General features: G+C 39.7%; 1 protein-coding gene across 1 annotated transcript in view; it reads left to right on the plus strand.

Annotated features, from left to right (window-relative positions):
• LOC135204211 (GPI ethanolamine phosphate transferase 1-like) overlaps nucleotides 1–18,169 on the plus strand; it is a 75,155-nt gene that overhangs the window by 54,768 nt on the left and 2,218 nt on the right. The window contains 5 exon segments of the mRNA XM_064234315.1: nucleotides 557–607; nucleotides 782–829; nucleotides 4,811–4,974; nucleotides 15,421–15,611; nucleotides 15,750–15,845. Coding sequence (XP_064090385.1) covers nucleotides 557–607; nucleotides 782–829; nucleotides 4,811–4,974; nucleotides 15,421–15,611; nucleotides 15,750–15,845 — 550 coding nt within the window.

Raw genomic sequence — 18,169 nt, forward strand, 5'->3', positions numbered from 1 at the left:
TCTCCCCAAAACTTACAGTTCAATTCTATAAAGATTGATGATGGAATAAGGCTTTTCTTTAGTGTAAAATCTTTGAGATATATTGTTAAGCTTTACAAGGACTGTTGTCATCATTGTTAGAGGTAATGTAGTTAAATCAGAATTTTTACATGGACAAATTGTTTATATAAGATTCCTGCTTAATCTTGATTATTAGATACTAATCCTGGTTTGTTGCAGTCAGCAAATCAGAATGGTCAAGTAGTCATAAAGCTTAAGGATTATAAGTACGTATTTTCAAAAATACTACGTCAAGATTTACACATAAGAAAAGGGGTCTTATGTTATCCTCATTCCTCAAGAAAAGGAGTCTTATGTTATCCTCATTCCTGCCTTTAACAAAATCTAACCCTGAAAATGTACGCACAACATACCGTATAATCCTTCTTACAAATGAATAGGAAGAAGCAAACAAACAAAACCTAAAACATAATGTCTTTGTTGTAGGTAATGCATTAATAGGTTCATATTTATAGATCATAGTTATTGTAATCTGTATATTTTTTATTTTTTTCAGGGAGTTTGCTGGTCTGATGGCATTTTCACTTGGAGGTATTGGCATTTATTGGTAAGTTTTTAATCTTAATTACAAAACATTGTGGTGCTATATAATTTTTTAATTCGCAAATTACAAATACATATTGAAATTGAACATATGACTTTAAAGCTATTGTGAATATTTACAGACTGGGCTTAGGCCTTTTCTAATCTGTATTACAATGTTTTTTTGGGCACCGTAAAGTGTTGACATGGGCCAATCAAAAATAAAGCGCAGGATAAAGAAAAGAAGGTAGCCAGAATGTTATTGCAAGCTTATACACAGTTGCCTTGTATTGATATCAAGAGATCATGCTGCAACTTTGTGCACTCATATTGACAAGTTGACAGCACATTTTTATTAATAAATTAGTTTTAAGAACGGACTATTTTGGGCAGCATTATATTGCGTATGGCCAAGGAGACATACCACCCCAGTGGATATGGCATAGAATTATACTTTGCTTTTTATTCACTTTCATTTGCACTCTGGTTTTGTTTTTGGGACGAGTTTGAACCTTCGACAGCAAATCCATGAAAATGCATGGTGGTGATGCTTTATGCTTTGGTGATTATGATGCAATTAACATTGTAGTTAATGAAGTAACCAATCATCATTTTATTGGTGCATGTTAAACATTTACACATTTTTATTTTATATGGTTTTATAGCAATTATTTTATGAATGAAATCATGAGCTCCAGATTTATAGTAATATACTGTCTTGAACCTTTTATTTTTACACTTAGTAACGCACTTTGCCTTTTTTCCAATTGTTATTTTTTCTAAGGTGCATTTAAGCCTATGTATATTTTCTTGCATTGTTTGTGCTCCCATGTTAAGGTTATGCCTGAATATATAACAATGTATACAGTATATAGAAATGAACATTGTGTGAATGCATGACTTTTATGAAATTGGGTGATACAACCATCAAATAGGGGCTCAGAGACCAAACTTCATCTATTAACAGGATGTATGAAACTTATATCCAAAGTAAAGTAGCATGTAACATATTTCCTAATAGGTTTCAGTTGTGAATTTTGCTTATGACACCATCTTCCTATTACAGTATATCTTAAGCAGTAATTTATAATGTTAAACTAACAGCTAGTCTTATTTAGGCACGCTTGACTCAGCATCTTGTAGAGTTAGGTATTTCCTCTCCATATATGTACTTAAAATGTTTCTTGCCAATAAGAAAAATGAGACACTAAAAGATGTTATCATGGTAGATGTCTATCAACCTAATGATAAAGTTTTATTTCCAAAATCCAGAGTTGGAAAGGTCCGTTACTAAAGTTATTCTCAATTTTTCACTTAATTATTAGGAGAAGGCTTAAATTTTGTAAGTAAGAAAGGGAACAGAAAAATTTGGAGCTATGGTCTCAAATCTTAGGACTCCATTTATTGCAATTGTATGTGATGTAGTTTGTAAAGAGTAACCAGAATGTGTGATAAAGACTAACATGTTCCAAGACATTTAATTCAAATCAGTTGCAGTCATTTTACTTTTTAGCTACTCTCAGTTAAATGGTATAACATGTTAATCACTGTAACTTAACTTTTTATCTGTTCCCAAGAAAATGAACTTAACAGTTATACCTCTAACTTCAAATGTTGTTATATATTTTTCATCCAAAACAGATTTGTTAGGTCAGTATGATCATATAGCAAACAAACCTTGTATTATACTTATATAGTAATGCCCAACAAACAAAGAAAGAAATTTTGCTTGTGCTTAATTGTAACATATTGAAGTGATGTTTACACTTAGGTGAAAACTGCCATTTTTGGGGGGGATACATCTTTCAAACATACAATGTGCATTTCCATTTCTTAGCTTGCTTTACAGCTTGGAGTGAAGTCAGTATGATTTTTTCAGACAAACCAAGCTGAGAAAGACAATGCAGTTGTAGTATGTAGGGAAAAAGTTATATAAATGGTGTAAAAATAATAATTGCAGGAATGGCAGCCTGGATGCTCAGTAGTGAGGATTAGCTACAAAAAACTTGTGTCAGGTCTTTGAGTATGTAGTCACCCTTTACTACTAGCTGAAATGACCATGGGCAAGATAAACAAGAGCAATAGTTTTTCACAAGGATGGCCAGACATGATTATTGAAACTCTAATGCCTTTGATCTTGCTAAAACTATTGATTTGTTCTTAAGAGCACATATATTTTATGCTCCCTGAGTACAAAACTTGCTTTTCTGGGGTCCCTTCTCCAAGACCCTTATTGTGCCATAGTGTCATGTTTACTTCGTAAAACTTGTTGATATGGTAAATGAGTGCAAAAACTCAATTGGAGGCCTTATACAACCATAGGTTTTTATTCATTCTTCAAGTTGCAATTCAGCACAGTAATTGAACTGTTACACCATAAGCAAAATGCATAAGTGGTTTTAGTTATTAAACATAATTATTCAACATTTTTATTTAAATAATTTCTTACAGACAGTACGCACCATGAGGCAGTGTGCTAATATATTGGTTCCTTTTGCACTTTTATCATGGCCGTGTAGTGATTATGAGATTAATAAGAAAGGTAAATATGAAATACGTGTATGTTAACTTATATACAGTTTAGGTTAAAACTGTCTGACTTTGGAAAAAATATGCTTCAGGTCTGTGTGCTAATTATTATTATTAATTTTGTTCATTGTCATCATCATTAAGATGAGACTTTTCTGTATGGAACGATATCTCTCTTTTCTTTTACCATGTGCACTTTGTGCCTGAATTCCCATCTCTTAAGATGAGTTATCATTTATTGTATGTGAAAGGATGAAGAATTAGTGCCAGATTTGAAAATAGGTTAAAATTGCTTGTTGATGTTACAGCAAATTCATTATATACTTGTGATTAGTCCACATTTGTTTTATTCACAAACTGTAGACACTATTTCTTAAAAAGAACATTGTCTGCTTGCAGGCAGTACTGTGCATGCACCTTAAGGATCCTGGGGTTTCAAGAAGTTAAGAGCTACTTTTTCATTTGTCTACCCTAGACTTTGTGGCAGACATGATTCTCTTTTTCTATTCAGTCTCACAAACGTATTCATTATATGTCACATTGCATTCTTTTGCTAGTGTATAAAAAGATGTTTGTTGAATTTCCATGGTTTTTTTTCCAGTGCTGCTAAGTAATGTCTTACAGCCTTTTATCTCAATCATGGATGTCATTTGGCAAAAGGGTAGTATTGTAAATACTCTGTCAGTTGGTTTTAGAGGTGTATGCTGCTTTCATTCAGCTAGAATTATTTTCCTGGGCTCTGGTATTTTTAGTTTTTACTGGGTGCTAATAAGTGATATTCATGGAATACATAGTAGAATATGCTAGTTAAAATGATGTACTGATTAGTCTTTTCACTAACTACTTTTTTATGCTTCCTTCCCATCATTATGTCTATATATTTGTGCACATTGAATAATGTATGGAAGTCCAGAGAAATTATTAGCTAATAGGTGAAGCATTCCTAGGAGACTTCCCAGTTTGGAGAAGTGCCCTCATTGCCAGCATCAGTTCTCCAAATATGTATTAAGCTTTCCTGTAGACCAGGAAAAGAAAACATTTCACTCATGTTTAATACAAGATCTTTTTAGTATGGTGAAAACCTGTTGTTTATCACTGATACTTAGGTACAGTACTTCATCAGTTTTGTACAAATTCTTTGTAGAGCAGAATTTCAGTATATTTATTTGTTTCTGTGCATTTAAGAAAGTTTTTATCCTTGAATGATAAAGAAAATCTTTTTCTACAATGCATCAAGGTATTATTGGAAAATAAGTAAATTTTTAGATATATCTTTTTTTCATTCATTTGTATATGAGGGTTTGGGGATTTTCTTGCATTTGTGACATGACTTTTGTATTGAATAATGAAAAGAATATTGATGTAGCCGTCTCGAAGTGTTCTTTGAGAAAAATTGCCATTATTCGTCTTTTATTTAATTGGCTTTTACCTGTAGTAAATGTAAAGGAAAGATTGATAGTATTAATGCCTATGGCTAGTTTTACTCAAATACAGTATTTAGATCAGATATGACATAGTAATTTTGGGCATGACATCAGGCACACAGTCTCATAATTATATCATTGCATCATTGGACATAGTTAATGCACTTATTGTAGTACAGGGAGCTAATTGATGTTTTTATTACAATTATGCATACTTTAAAAAAAAACAGATTATATAGTGAAATGTTTTTAATTTTCTTCATTGATCATCACAGGTGTGGAAGTGATGGTGGCCTTCCAAGGAATATCCCTTCCGTGGTATATGTTCAAGGGGTGATGGTCTTGGTGTCTGTGTATTTGGTTCACACGACTGCCTTCAGCATCAAACAAAAAGAGGGTCTTCCTTACACAAACCAAATGACTGCATGGGGAATATTAAGTAAGAATGTCGTGTAGTTTAGTATAATGAAATGAAACTGGAAAGACTTTTATATATGGTAATTGTTCATTTAATTGCACATCCCATATCTGCACAATGCTTATCACATCACTTTTATTTTTTAATATCCAGTGCCAAGCTGATCATGTTTATGCATCCAGTCATTAAGCATTTATTCTCTCCTGCTATGGGTAGGATGCAAGACACTGTACATTTTGTTGGCCAAAGAAGATGAATCTTGGGCAATGCTTATCTCAAACTCGTCGTAAGCTATATGAATTGTTCATAGACACGCTAGTATCCCTTATATTATATGGTGTGTGCTACCATTCATAAAATAGTAAAATATATCCATTTTCTCATCCAAGTACTACATCACCTTGTGAGATCCTTTAGCAACACTGGGAACTGAGAATTTGCAAGCAGAACATGTGGTAAACATTTGTGTTCTCAAGAGTCAGTACAGTATGTATAGCAGTTTAAAACAAGCTTTTCTGTTAGCTGGTAGTGAATACAGAGCATCGTGGAAACTACTGCACAAATATTTAGTGCAGACTGCCAAAATTTTACTTTTTAAAATTAATGTGTTGGCAATTTTTGCTGGTTTTAATTTTGAATCTTCTTATTTGGTTATTTTTCTTGGTTAAGATATTTTCTTATAATATTGAGTAGTACGTCCGATTGTACGTACCAAATTTGCAGTTACAGGTGAGTGTACCAACTTGGAGCAACGCAAATTTTTTAGGGTTGAATGTATTCTTTTTTACTTCTTCCAACATTAGTTTCCTTCATACAAGGGAAAGTTGTGGGAGTGATATTAGTCAGCCTGAATCACAAACTTCCTTTAAATTGTGCAGTTCAGCAAGATCCATCAACATGTCAATTAAGAGCCATGCTTAACAGCTTGGGTAATCTAGAAGTTTATGAATTCCCTCCATGTGGTCTGCTTTGCCAGGTCTTCCATTCAGACTTAGATGACATTAATAGCCTCAGCATGATTGGCTTGCCAGTTTATTCACTGTCAGTATCATGAATTATCCAGTTTTACACCTGAGACTATCGAGCAAGAACTGAAAGAGAAAGGCTTTTCATCATTTGCTGCAGCATCCATGCCTACGTCTGCAAATCCTCAAACCATCAATCTCCGTTGGTCAAAGTGGTATAAGTTCATTGGGAGGTGAACTCAGAAGGGAGTCAGTTATCTCTGTGCCTGTATGCCATGAAGTCCAGATTTCCCTCTTCACCTTTGCCTGCATGGGAAGCTGTTGGCACTTTTCATGGAGGCAAATTAAGGGTAATTGGGTAGCTATTGCATAAGTTCTCAAACATAAGGTTATTAAAACTTGAATAGTTGTATAAACATGTTGAGAAGAGGATCCCTTTGAACCTTGGAGTAATATCTTTGTATGGCTTTTACCAGGCCGAGAAGAGCCTTTATTAGGCTCAGAGGTCTGGATAACTAATACCTTATAATATAATAATAATAATAATTCTGTCCTTGAAGATGACCTTTATAATGCCTTAAAAATTGCATGCTCTTTTAAGCAGTCACCCAAACCAAATATTGGTTATAAGTCTTTTCATCTGTCTTAATTTTATTGGTAAGACAATCTGCTGGCACTCAGGATCACCATAATAATCCATGCTGTATCCTTTCATTAATCACTGTTGCCGGTAAAGATTGTTTCCTTCGGCACTATCTTGAGGATGAAGAATACAATCTCATGTTGGCTTTGGAAGGTTAGTCTTCGAACGTATAATGGTTGCTTTGCAAAAGAAGCCTCTCAGCCTTTAAAAGGAATCTCGAAATTTCTTCCATCTTTAATGGAGGTACATGGAAATGTAGGTTTACTTACACCAAGGTTTCTCTTAAAAGATTAGTTGGCATGCATTTGTTGAATTCACAACCATGGCTTCACTCCTAAGTTTTTGTCTGTACAGTAGCTAGTAACTCATGAGGTTGCCTCATAAACTTTGTTCTTGACCACATCTGTCCGGAAGTGATCCTTTAGAAAAGTGGTTCTCAACTTTTTTTGGCAATGACCCAAAATCTCCTCCATAGGTGTGTTTGTGCATAATATCAGAAAGTGGTTAATTTCATTGTTATTTTTTTTTCTGGGCTTGACCTGTGTCGGCCTGTGAAATGGTTCCTTTGATACTATTTCTGAGGAATAAATATTGCTATTCATCCTAGAGAAAAAAGAAACAATATAATGCCAAGATAAATGGCTCGCTCACTTCTTATAGAAGTGTCGGTATAGTAAGGAGCGAGTGGAATCACTACCAGAGGTCCCTTGCCATTTAGCTTCTTCCTTCGACAAAACCCCGAACTACGGAGGAGCCGTGCTACAGCTCCCGGTCTACTACTACCATGAGTGCCTCCGACGCCTGAGACGTCATTCCTTTCAATAGCGCGCGTTACAACCAGACGTTAGAATTTTTCTGTGCTGTGTTTCGCTCGATTTTGGATTATCTTTTGGATTATCTTTTATTTTCAAGATGTCTTCAGCTTCTGCTTCTAAGTTAAGTACTGTTTGGGGTTACTGATCTCATTTTATGATGATCTTCGTGTTTTATACATATTCGGAGCCTTATCGGCCGGTATGCCCCTCGACCGCTTGGCGGTACGGGTTCTCTCTTTCGGTCTTCCATACCGTTAGGGATTTCCCCTCTTTCTCAGTACTTTAGATATGGTTACTTATACATAGTCTCTATATCTTTTATGCAGTTAGTTTTTTAGTTAGGCCTCCACGGGACACGCTCCGACCGCACGTTTCGGACCTTAGTCTAGCTACGCCTTACATTGTTAGGAGTTTTATCAGTCACGATTTGAGAGTCATATCATCTTAATTATTCTGATGTTCTCTCTTTTCTTCTCTAGTTCCTGATTACCATTAATAATATTATAGGTACTAGGTTGGCTAACATACACCATGCTTCGGTATGGCGATTAGCTTCCCTGTTATCATTTATTTTACCGTTAAGTTAGGCTTTCATACCCCAATTGTCGATTGGTGATTAGCCTGCCCCCCGTTTTCTTGAACTAGAGATTAGATTAGGCTAACATACCCCTTTCTTCGGATCGGCGATTAGCCTAATTTTCTGTTTGCTTAGCTTCGTGTTCCCCGTGTTAGCCTAGCTTTAAGATATCGCTTTAATTTTATTGATTGATTATTATAAGTAATCCTATATATATCAGTGATATTGATGTTGTTCCGACGGTTCTTCCCCACCTCGTGTCTTTCACCTGGCTGGGAAGACCACCGGTTGATTGCGGTGAGCCACCCGGTTACGGGGTCCCCCTCCAGTCCCCCCTTTCCCCCCCTCCATACATTGCCATCCACGTCGATGGGTGATGACTCGTTTCTCACAGCTAGCGTCCGAGTCTGCATGAGAGGGGGTGACTCATGGGACTGGTGGGGATCTCCCCTCCCCTACTGGTATTCTCACTCGTCATGTGCCTCGGGGGCTCGGGACCTCCTCCCCCCTTCTTCTCCGTCCTTAACTGGCCGCTCAGGGGGAGGGCTCCCCTACCCCACGTTCTTCCCTACCCTTTCCCCCCCAAGTTCAGTCCGGCAGGTGTCTATCTGCCGCTACCGAACATAGAGAGGGGGGGAGGGAACCACTGGGTTTCCTATCCACTTAGGATAGTTCACACGAGCACTTACTGATATAATGGGTTTTTATTTTGTTTTTATTTTGTTTTATTTAATGTTTAGAATCTTTTGCGTTACTCCGGGGGGTTTTTTATTTCTGCCTCTCGTACTATCCCTTGCTTCGTTAGAAGTTTGACATTGCTCACTCAATATTAATTAACTCCGGGCCATACGGAGAACTCCGGGCCCTACGGAGTCTATTTTTAATCATATACAAGTGAGCTTAGGCGGAGGCAGAGACTTTCTTCCCCCCTCGTAACTTTTCTACGTAATATTCATACGTAGATCTCTATCCGTCGGTCCTACTCCGGCACCCACGGATATTTGCATATTATACCACCGGAGGTTGTCATTGGTACTCATGTATCCTTTGACTTACAGATGTTGTGCCAGGAGATTGGGTGCAATGCCATCCTCCAAGACCCGTGCGGCCATATAGTATGCCGTTCTCATGCAGGATGTGCAGTGAAAGTGGAGGATTTTATCGTTTGGCATCATGAAGCTTGCCAAACCTGCTACTTGCTAGTAGGAGATGCCTCCAGTAGTAGTAAGTTTCTTAGCACTTTTTTCATTCATTCATCACCTGGAATACTTGTTATTATATATACCTTTCACATATGAGACACATTCATATAATCTCAACACAAACAGACATTCCTCCCCTATCCTCTCCCTAACTCTAGACCCTTTTTTACAGGGTTCTGATGAAGAAAAGAATAAAGCTTTGTCGACTCTCAAAGCTTGGGTAGGGGGTTTTGGCCGGAATTCGAAGGGCCGCCCCTACATTCTTACCCAGGATATGGCGGACCTAGTATTCCCAGGAGCCAAGAAAGGATCAGTGGTGGAACCCGTAGCGGCCGCCCCTTTGCTGGCCGACCTTCAAGTCATGATCTCCCTTCAGGAGGGGGATTTCCCAGAGGACGTTGCAGAAGACGTTGCGGCAATGAACCTCGACGTCGAACCCATGGCTATTGACTCCATGGGTACAGGTAAGGGTGTAGGTAGGGGCAGCTTCGTGGGTTCTCAGGGCCCTTTCCTGAATTCCCTTTCTCCATCACCTTCTACTGATCCTTCTACTTCCACTTCTTTCCGGGGCTTCACTGAAGGAGCAGCGGTCTGTCCGTCTAAGGCTACTTCAGTGATCCCCAAGGCTAAGATGACCGAGGAGAAACTTAAAAAGTCTCTCCCCAAGAAATCGGTCATCCTGACAGACACTGTAACTCCGGCTCACCACCCCGGATCAGTTAGGTCAAGGGAGACCTCTTCCTCTGCGTCGAGGTCCCCCAAACATAGATCACGTAAGGATCGGGCTCAAGTCCCTCTTTTTGATCCTGAATCCTTTTCGGCTAATATTCTGGAGCAGGTGGGAGTGATCGTAGGGGCCTTGGTTGACAACAAGATCGCCTCAGTGCTCTCCCAGCTCTCCAGTTCTGTTACGTCTTCCGGCCAGTCGATCCAATCGCTGGCGGAACGGCTGGCCGCTCAGGAGAATGCCATCGCCGGGATTCAAACCTCGATCGCGGCAGGTTCCCCTCTATCTGTGCCACCTTCTCCTCTTCCAATGCCAGATTCCAGCCAACTGCTGGAATTCAATGCGGCCAACCCTTGGAGGATCGCTTCGTATGCCCCGTTTGTCAACGGAATGTTGACAATCGAAGGCATAGGAACTCGAAGGCGTGAGGACTTCGAGTTCCACCCAGAGACCTTCAACCACCATTCATTGGCTACGTCCGACTAACGGAAGCAGCGATGATGAGAGAGGACAAGGTTCCCAAGGAAACAGTGATCCTTCCGAGGGAACAAGCACAGCAGACTCTAATGAGAAGTCTGGAGGAATGGGGGTGTGAAAACACCCGCATCACAGCCTTTAGGAGTCCTTTCACCATTTTTACTCCGGTGGAAGGGACTCCGCTACCACTGACCCTTAAGGTAGTGGAAGCAACCTTTCAGGCCGCCCTGAAAGACGAGCCCCTGCCTCAACTACGAGAGACGGAACCCACCTCTCTCTTAGTCCCAGGCTCCGAGAGCGTACTTCGAAGGGGGCAGTTCCTACTTTCTCAAGTAGGAAAACTAAAGGCGGACTGTGCCACCTCTCTCTTTAGTGAGAGACTCCCCAGGTTGTCGGACTCTCTCATCCAGATGGAGTACGACGCCCGGACCAGGCTCGTGAGATCCCTTTCCTCCATGACTATGGCGGAGATGACGGCTCTTGTATACCAACAAGAGCCGTTATTTAAAGTTTTGGCTAAAGGTCTGCTGCACACCATGCAGTGTGACCTTTACGACTTCCTCATAGCCAGGAGAAATTGTAGGAAGCACGTTCTGGCGGAAGCTACTATCCGCCATGAACTTAATAAACTGATTGCTTCCCTTCAATTTGGGGAACGGACCTCTTTCCAGCACCAGTAGTAGCAGAAGTCCTTCACGAGGCTTCTAAGGCGTTAACCAGTGCCTCAAAGTCAGGTGGGGACTGGTAGCAAAGCGGGGAGGCAGGAATCTTGGTCCCGGTCCACCTAAACCCAATGAACAAGAAGAAACCAAGGAAGTTCTCTCCCTTCCAGCCTTCTCAGCAAACGTTGGTTCAGGCAGTCCCAGCACCACAAGGGCAACCATCGTCGAAGGGTCAACAACAATACCTTGTTCTGACCCCTCAGTCCCAGCAATCTCAACCCTCTACTTCCTTTGCTGTCTCGCCAGCCTACAATTCCAACTATGAAAGCCAGAACTTTCAAGCTTTCAATAGGTTTGCGAGAGGCAGCAGAGCAAGAGGTACCTCTCGATTCAGAGGATCCGGCAGGGCTGCTAACAGAGGAAGAGGTTTCCAAGGAGCAAGAGGTGGCCGCCCCTCGGCAAACCAGCAGTGAGAGTCCCAAGGTAGGAGGGAGGCTGTACCTCTTCCGCCAGCGGTGGGGATTCAGCCCTTGGGCTCAAAGTATAGTAACAAAAGGACTAGGTTGGAGTTGGCTAGAGGGCCCTCCTCCAACTAACAGATTCTATCAAGCACCAACAACGGAATTGGTAGAGTATACCGAAGACCTCCTTCTCAAAGGAGTAGTCTCAAGAGTCAACAATTTAAAATTTCAAGGACGCTTGTTCAGCGTGCCAAAGAAAGACTCGGTAAACCGAAGAATCATCTTAGACTTGTCCCATCTGAACTTATTCATTCATTGCGACAAGTTCAGGATGCTGACCGTTTCGCAGGTACGGACCTTACTTCCCCGTGGGGCCGTCACAACCTCTATAGATCTTACAGATGCCTACTATCATGTTCCCATAGCCAGAAACTTCCGTCCATTCCTAGGCTTCAAACTAGGCAACAGATCCTACTCCTTCAAGGTAATGCCATTCGGGCTCAACATAGCCCCCAGGATCTTCACCAAATTGGCGGAAGCAGTAGTGCAAGAGCTAAGGAAACAGGGAATAATGTTAGTGGCTTATCTGGACGATTGGCTTATTTGGGCAAAGAACCCCAAAGAATGCAAAGAAGCAACGGTCAGAGTGATCAAATTCCTAGAACATTTAGGTTTTCAAATAAAACAAAAACCAAGTCCAGACTAACACCGGAATCTCGATTCCAGTGGTTAGGCCTTCAGTGGGACTTACAATCGCACACTCTATCAATTCCGTCGTTGAAAAGGAAAGAAATTGCAAGAACTACAAAACAATTTCTCAAACGACAACAAACATCCAGGAGGTGCCAGGAGAGGATCCTGGGCTCACTCCAGTTTGCATCAGTCACAGACGTTTCTGGCTCAGAGCCAAACTCAGAGATACAGAGTATGGCGCTCAAGAGCGAATTGCAGATCACGGGACAAACTAGCCTCTATCCAGCGATCTTACTTGGAAACGTCTCCATCCCTGGACGGAGACAAAGAATCTTTCAAAAGCAATTCCTCTACAGTTTCCCCCTCCATCATTAGTGATCCACACAGACGCCTCACTAAAAGGGTGGGGAGGATACTCCCAGTACGAAAAGTTCAAGGAACTTGGTCGTAACATTCCGCCAGCTACATATCAATGTACTGGAGGCCATGGCAGTATTCCTCACTGAAACGGCTCCGTCCGCCCAAGAACTCACATTTCAAATTAGTTCTGGACAGTGCAGTAGTAGTACACTGCATCAACAGGGGCGAATCCAAGTCAAGCCACTTGAACCATGTCATGATAGCCATCTTTTCTCTGGCAAACAAAAACAAATGGCACCTGTCAGCCACTCACCTTGGCAGGAGTCAAGAACTATAGTAGCAAACGCTCTATCGCGCTCCGCTCCGTTGGAATCAGAGTGGACACTGGACAGGAGTTCATTCAATTGGATCAGTCTACAAGTCCCCGGACTCCAAGTAGACCTCTTCGCCACGGAGTCAAACCACAAACTCCCTTGTTACGTGGCACCCAACCTCGATCCTCTAGCATACGCTACGGATGCAATGATCCTCGATTGGAACGAATGGAAGAATATTTACCTCTTCCCTCCGGTGAACCTTCTCATGAAAGTTTTAGACAAACTCAGAACATTCAAAGGCCAAGTAGCTCTAGTAGCTCCCAACTGACCCAAGAGCAATTGGTTCCCTCTACTCCTAGAGTTGAGACTCCGACCACTACGGATTCCCAACCCCAAACTAACCCAGATAGTGCAAACTCAGACTGTGCCCGCTTCCTCAAGAATTCAGAAAACCCTAAGTTTATGGATTTTCTGAAATTCGCAGCCATGAGGGAATGCAGAAATTGATCCCCAGAATATCTCATTCTTGGAATCAGATAAAAGAGAATCTACTCTCCGGCAATATGATTCATCTGTCAAGAAACTAGCAGAGTTCCTTAAGTTGTCAAATTCTCAAGTCATGACAACGAACCTAGCCATAACTTTCTTCAGATCATTGTTTGAGAAAGGCTTAGCAGCAAGCACTATCACTACGACCAAATCAGCTCTTAAAAAGATCTTCCAATTTGGTTTTAGCATAGACCTTACGGATTCGTACTTTACGTCCATACCAAAAGCTTGTGCTAGATTAAGACATCAACGAGACCTAAATCAGTCTCTTGGTTCCTAAATGATGTACTCTAACTGGCCTCGGACATTAACAATGACTCTTGCAATTATATATCCCTCCTGAGGAAAACCCTATTCTTATTAAGTTTAGCCTCCGGAGTTAGAATATCAGAACTGTCAGCTTTATCAAGGGAACCAGGCCACATTGAGTTCCTCCCCTCAGGGGAAGTCCTCTTATCCCCAGATCGCCATTTTCTAGCCAAAAATGAAGACCCACAGGACAGATGGTCCTCGTGGAAAATCCTACCACTACCTCAAGACATTTCCCTTTGTCCTGTCAACTCATTAAGAGCCTACCTAAGCAGAACAACTCTGAAATCTTCAGGCCCATTGTTCATTAGGAAGGAAGGTGGTACATTATCCCTAAAAGGGATCAGGCAACAAATTTTATACTTCATTAAACAGGCCAATCCAGAGTCCTTTCTTCGGGGCCCACGATGTTAGGGCGGTGGCCACATCTATTAATTATTTCCAACACATGAATTTTGACGATCTTAAGAAGTATACAGGCTGGAAATCTCCGACGTTTTCAAACGGCACTACCTAAAACCCTTAGAAGCCCTCAAATTTCCAGCAGTGGCAGCTGGAAACACAGTTTCTCCTGATTCTTAATTTTTACTATAACTTCTTGTAGCCTTCCCTTCTACCTGCCCCATTGCACCCTTACTTAGTTTAGTCGCCTCCATGTATTGGGTTACCTTGAGTTTGCTTTTGTTCATCATTCTAATTGGATTCAGTTCCATTCTTTTGTATATAATCAACTTATCCTGTTTTCTTTGCCTAACCTGTATTTTTTGTTATTGTTTGTTTGTTAGGCTAACTAAATTTTAAGTTATAACCTGTGTTTTAGGGTAAGACTGTAATTTTAGTTGATTATTATACTATTAACCTTACAAGTGTTTAACTTTACCTTCTTAATTTATCTGTACTGTTCCTCAAGCTTGGTGTTTAGCATTCTCTGGTACTATTTCACAGGCTGACACAGGTCAAGCCCAGAAAAGGGATTTTGACGAAATAAAAATCTATTTCTGGGCAACGACCTGTGTCGCCCTGTGAAACCCCACCCTGTAGTTAGATTATCCTCACCCAGCTTACCCCAAGCTTGGAGGCTATCTTCAGGAATGATGTCTCAGGCGTCGGAGGCGCTCACGGTAGTAGTAGACCGGGAGCTGTAGCACGGCTCCTCCGTAATTCGGGGTTTTGTCGAAGGAAGAAGCTAAATGGCAAGGGACCTCTGGTAGTGATTCCACTCGCTCCTTACTATACCGACACTTCTATAAGAAGTGAGCGAGCCATTTATCTTGGCATTATATTGTTTCTTTTTTCTCTAGGATGAATAGCAATATTTATTCCTCAGAAATAGTATCAAAGGAACCATTTCACAGGGCGACACAGGTCGTTGCCCAGAAATAGATTTTTCCTTCGTCAAAATCCCTTTTTTACATCATCAAGATTTCTGAAAGTGTTTCCGGGTAGTTGGACACTGCAAATTAAGGTTATGATTGATGGTTGTGTTGTATAAAAGCTGCAGTTTCACATACTTAAAATATTTCTTTTTAAATAAATCATTTTTATAAATTTCAGTAGACCTAATTTAATTTAAAACTGAAAATTATTACTACTTATTTACAATATGTATTAGTTTTGTGCCCTTTTTTGTTGCTGTATTTGTGCTGTGATGAAAAGGCTATTTATAAAATGAAATACATAATACTATGCTTTACTCTACTTGTATTTCAGTTCTGTCATTTCTCCTACCACTTTTGGGCTCTCGGAATGTCATGGGACGACTCCTGTCTGTAACTGCAGCCCTTTTATGCCCATTTTTATTGCTCTGTATCAGACATGAAGGGTTCTTTTACATTGCACTCACCATTGCAATGTTTCTATGGCTTATTCTGGAATTCTATCTTGCTGGAGAAAATGTTCAGGTGAGCTCGTGATTTATGTTTCTCCTTATGCTGAAATGGATGATAAATGAGTAAAGTTGGAAGTTATTTTTGATACTGTTTGCAAGATTTATTTTATTGTGTATTTCATATACAATTCTTGTCTTTTTATCAATGCAGATTGCAATGCTGAAATTTGCATCCTGGGATAAAGAAGCACCTGAAACTTCAGAAAGAGTGCTAGAGTGGTCAGATGTTCGACGAGCATACTTCTTTGTATCCTTTTGGCCCTATAATATTCTCATTAGAGCCTGTTTCTTACTTGTTTATTGAAAAGCTACATATTGTTATGATACTTAATATGAAGCATAGAGATACTAAGCTTTTGGGATTCCTATTGATAAAAGTTTTCAACAAACAAATTTTTATTTTTTTACAGGTGTATTAATATTATCAGATAATGGGAAGTTTTGTACACTCGACAAGAAAACTGAAGATACAGTTTTCATTAGCTTTCGTTCATCCAATTTCCCATTTGTTTTTACTGAAAAGACATAATATTGCTAAATTTACTCTAGAATATGAAAATACATTGCAAATTATATCATATAAATTAAAACTGCAAAACATAACCGTTCACACACTTAAAAACACGATATATGTCCGAAGTAATTGGAATTTCTCAGATGGATTCGTTCATAGAGATCTGGTAGGTAGAATGTGAATTTCTGATTTTAGTACTGTGTATCACGAAGACAATATTTACTCGTTATGCTTCATGAGCGGGGATATATTGCATTATCGTAAGTGGTGAATGCAATGATTTTAGTTTCTACAAACTTATGTTTGTATTCCAAAGAGATTAAAGTTAGCTGACGTCAATGGCACTCAATGTTGCGACGGCTAAGGTAGGTTGAACAAATCTAGTTTCATCCGCACGAGCGTTTTCTATGATGCGAGGAGGAGCCCTAGAACTTCAAGCGGGAAAGCGCAAGTCACTGGATACTGGCTAACGTAACGGATTTCACACTTTGATTACTTTGACGTTGACATGGATCGAATGCTGGTTGCTGTTTACAAAGCTACTGTCTTTAAACATAAATCTTAATCAAGGTTTAAGTAGCATGTTAGCTAAAAGATTTTCTGGCTATATGCTCCCATTACAAAGCAGTTCGTAGTAGCCTACAGCCCTACACGACTGCATTTCTTTGCCGCGAGTCTGAAAGATCTCCCACGATATAAAACTTTAATTGCCTGTGCAATACATATTGAGTTATTTGTGGTAATAAATATTTTTACTTAACACAGCTTTTTTCGTGAATGATTTGTGGATGAAACCTGATTTTCAAAAGTAAAGACTATATCAAGAAAGCAAGAATGACCGCACCCTGTGTCTAAAATTTTCCAAGGCAACTGTCGAATGTAATCAAGATTAGGGTATGAATTTCTTAAAGAATTAACTTGAATATTGTGATCCTTCAAATTTACTCTAGCATAATGCAGCACGATCTTGGCAGTCATACCATATCGCGCAAGCATAGGCCTATCGATAGAGATACTTAATTCATTATATTTTCTTTTGCCTTTCCCCCGTCACAAGTCAAGTCCGTCACCAGTACTATCATTCTCTCTCTCTCTCTCTCTCTCTCTCTCTCTCTCTCTCTCTCTCTCTCTCTCTCTCTCTCTCTCTCCACTTCTAAAACATACTTTAAAAATATATATATTACCGCTCAATCTCCCAAAGAAAATATAATGAAATTGAGTAGTTATAAATAGGCCTAAGCTTTCACATGAGCAGATTTTGCTCCTCTCTCTCTCTCTCTCTCTCTCTCTCTCTCTCTCTCTCTCTCTCTCTCTCTCCCCACTTTTAAAACACATTTGAAAAATTATTATCACTCAATCTCAAAGTAAATATAATGAATTAAGTATCTCTATAAATAGGCCTATGCTTGCGGCTCTCTCTCTCTCTCTCTCTCTCTCTCTCTCTCTCTCTCTCTCTCTCTCTCTCTCTCTCTCTCTCCCCACTTTTGAAACATTTGAAAAAATATTATCACTTAACCTCTCAAAGCAAATTAATTAAGTATCTCTATCGATAGGCCTATGCTTGCTCACTCTCTCTCTATTGTCATAATATTTCAGTCTTTACTGTATTGTTCCTCACAATTTCCACAAGTACTGCCCAAATTTTAAAACCCTTTCTCTCATTGTTTAAAATCCGTCTTTAATTACATATGAATTTTACGTCAGTTTAGTGTCAAACATTACTTATAAATAAGGTTTCACAGTAGGTTTTTAAAAAGGATGATTGATATTCTACCCTGAACTGACGTTACCAAACCAACATTAACGGATAATATAGAGCCTGTTTCTACATTCAAGTATAAATGATTGTAGGACCTCAACAGAATCTTATTGGTGTAAAGTTGATGGAAATCTAGAAAGCAACAAACGCTATAATTTTGAAGCTCCGCCCCCTTTCAAGAGTTGCCAGGTGTGGCATTATTGAACAATAGCTATATGTCCGAAGATTTAAAAAAACTGTATCTTAAGTTTCCTTGCCGAGTGTACATGGGCTGCAAACTTTAATATAAATATTGTTG

This window comes from Macrobrachium nipponense, chromosome 44 (assembly GCF_015104395.2).
Source record: "Macrobrachium nipponense isolate FS-2020 chromosome 44, ASM1510439v2, whole genome shotgun sequence".
Lineage (NCBI taxonomy): Eukaryota > Metazoa > Arthropoda > Malacostraca > Decapoda > Palaemonidae > Macrobrachium > Macrobrachium nipponense.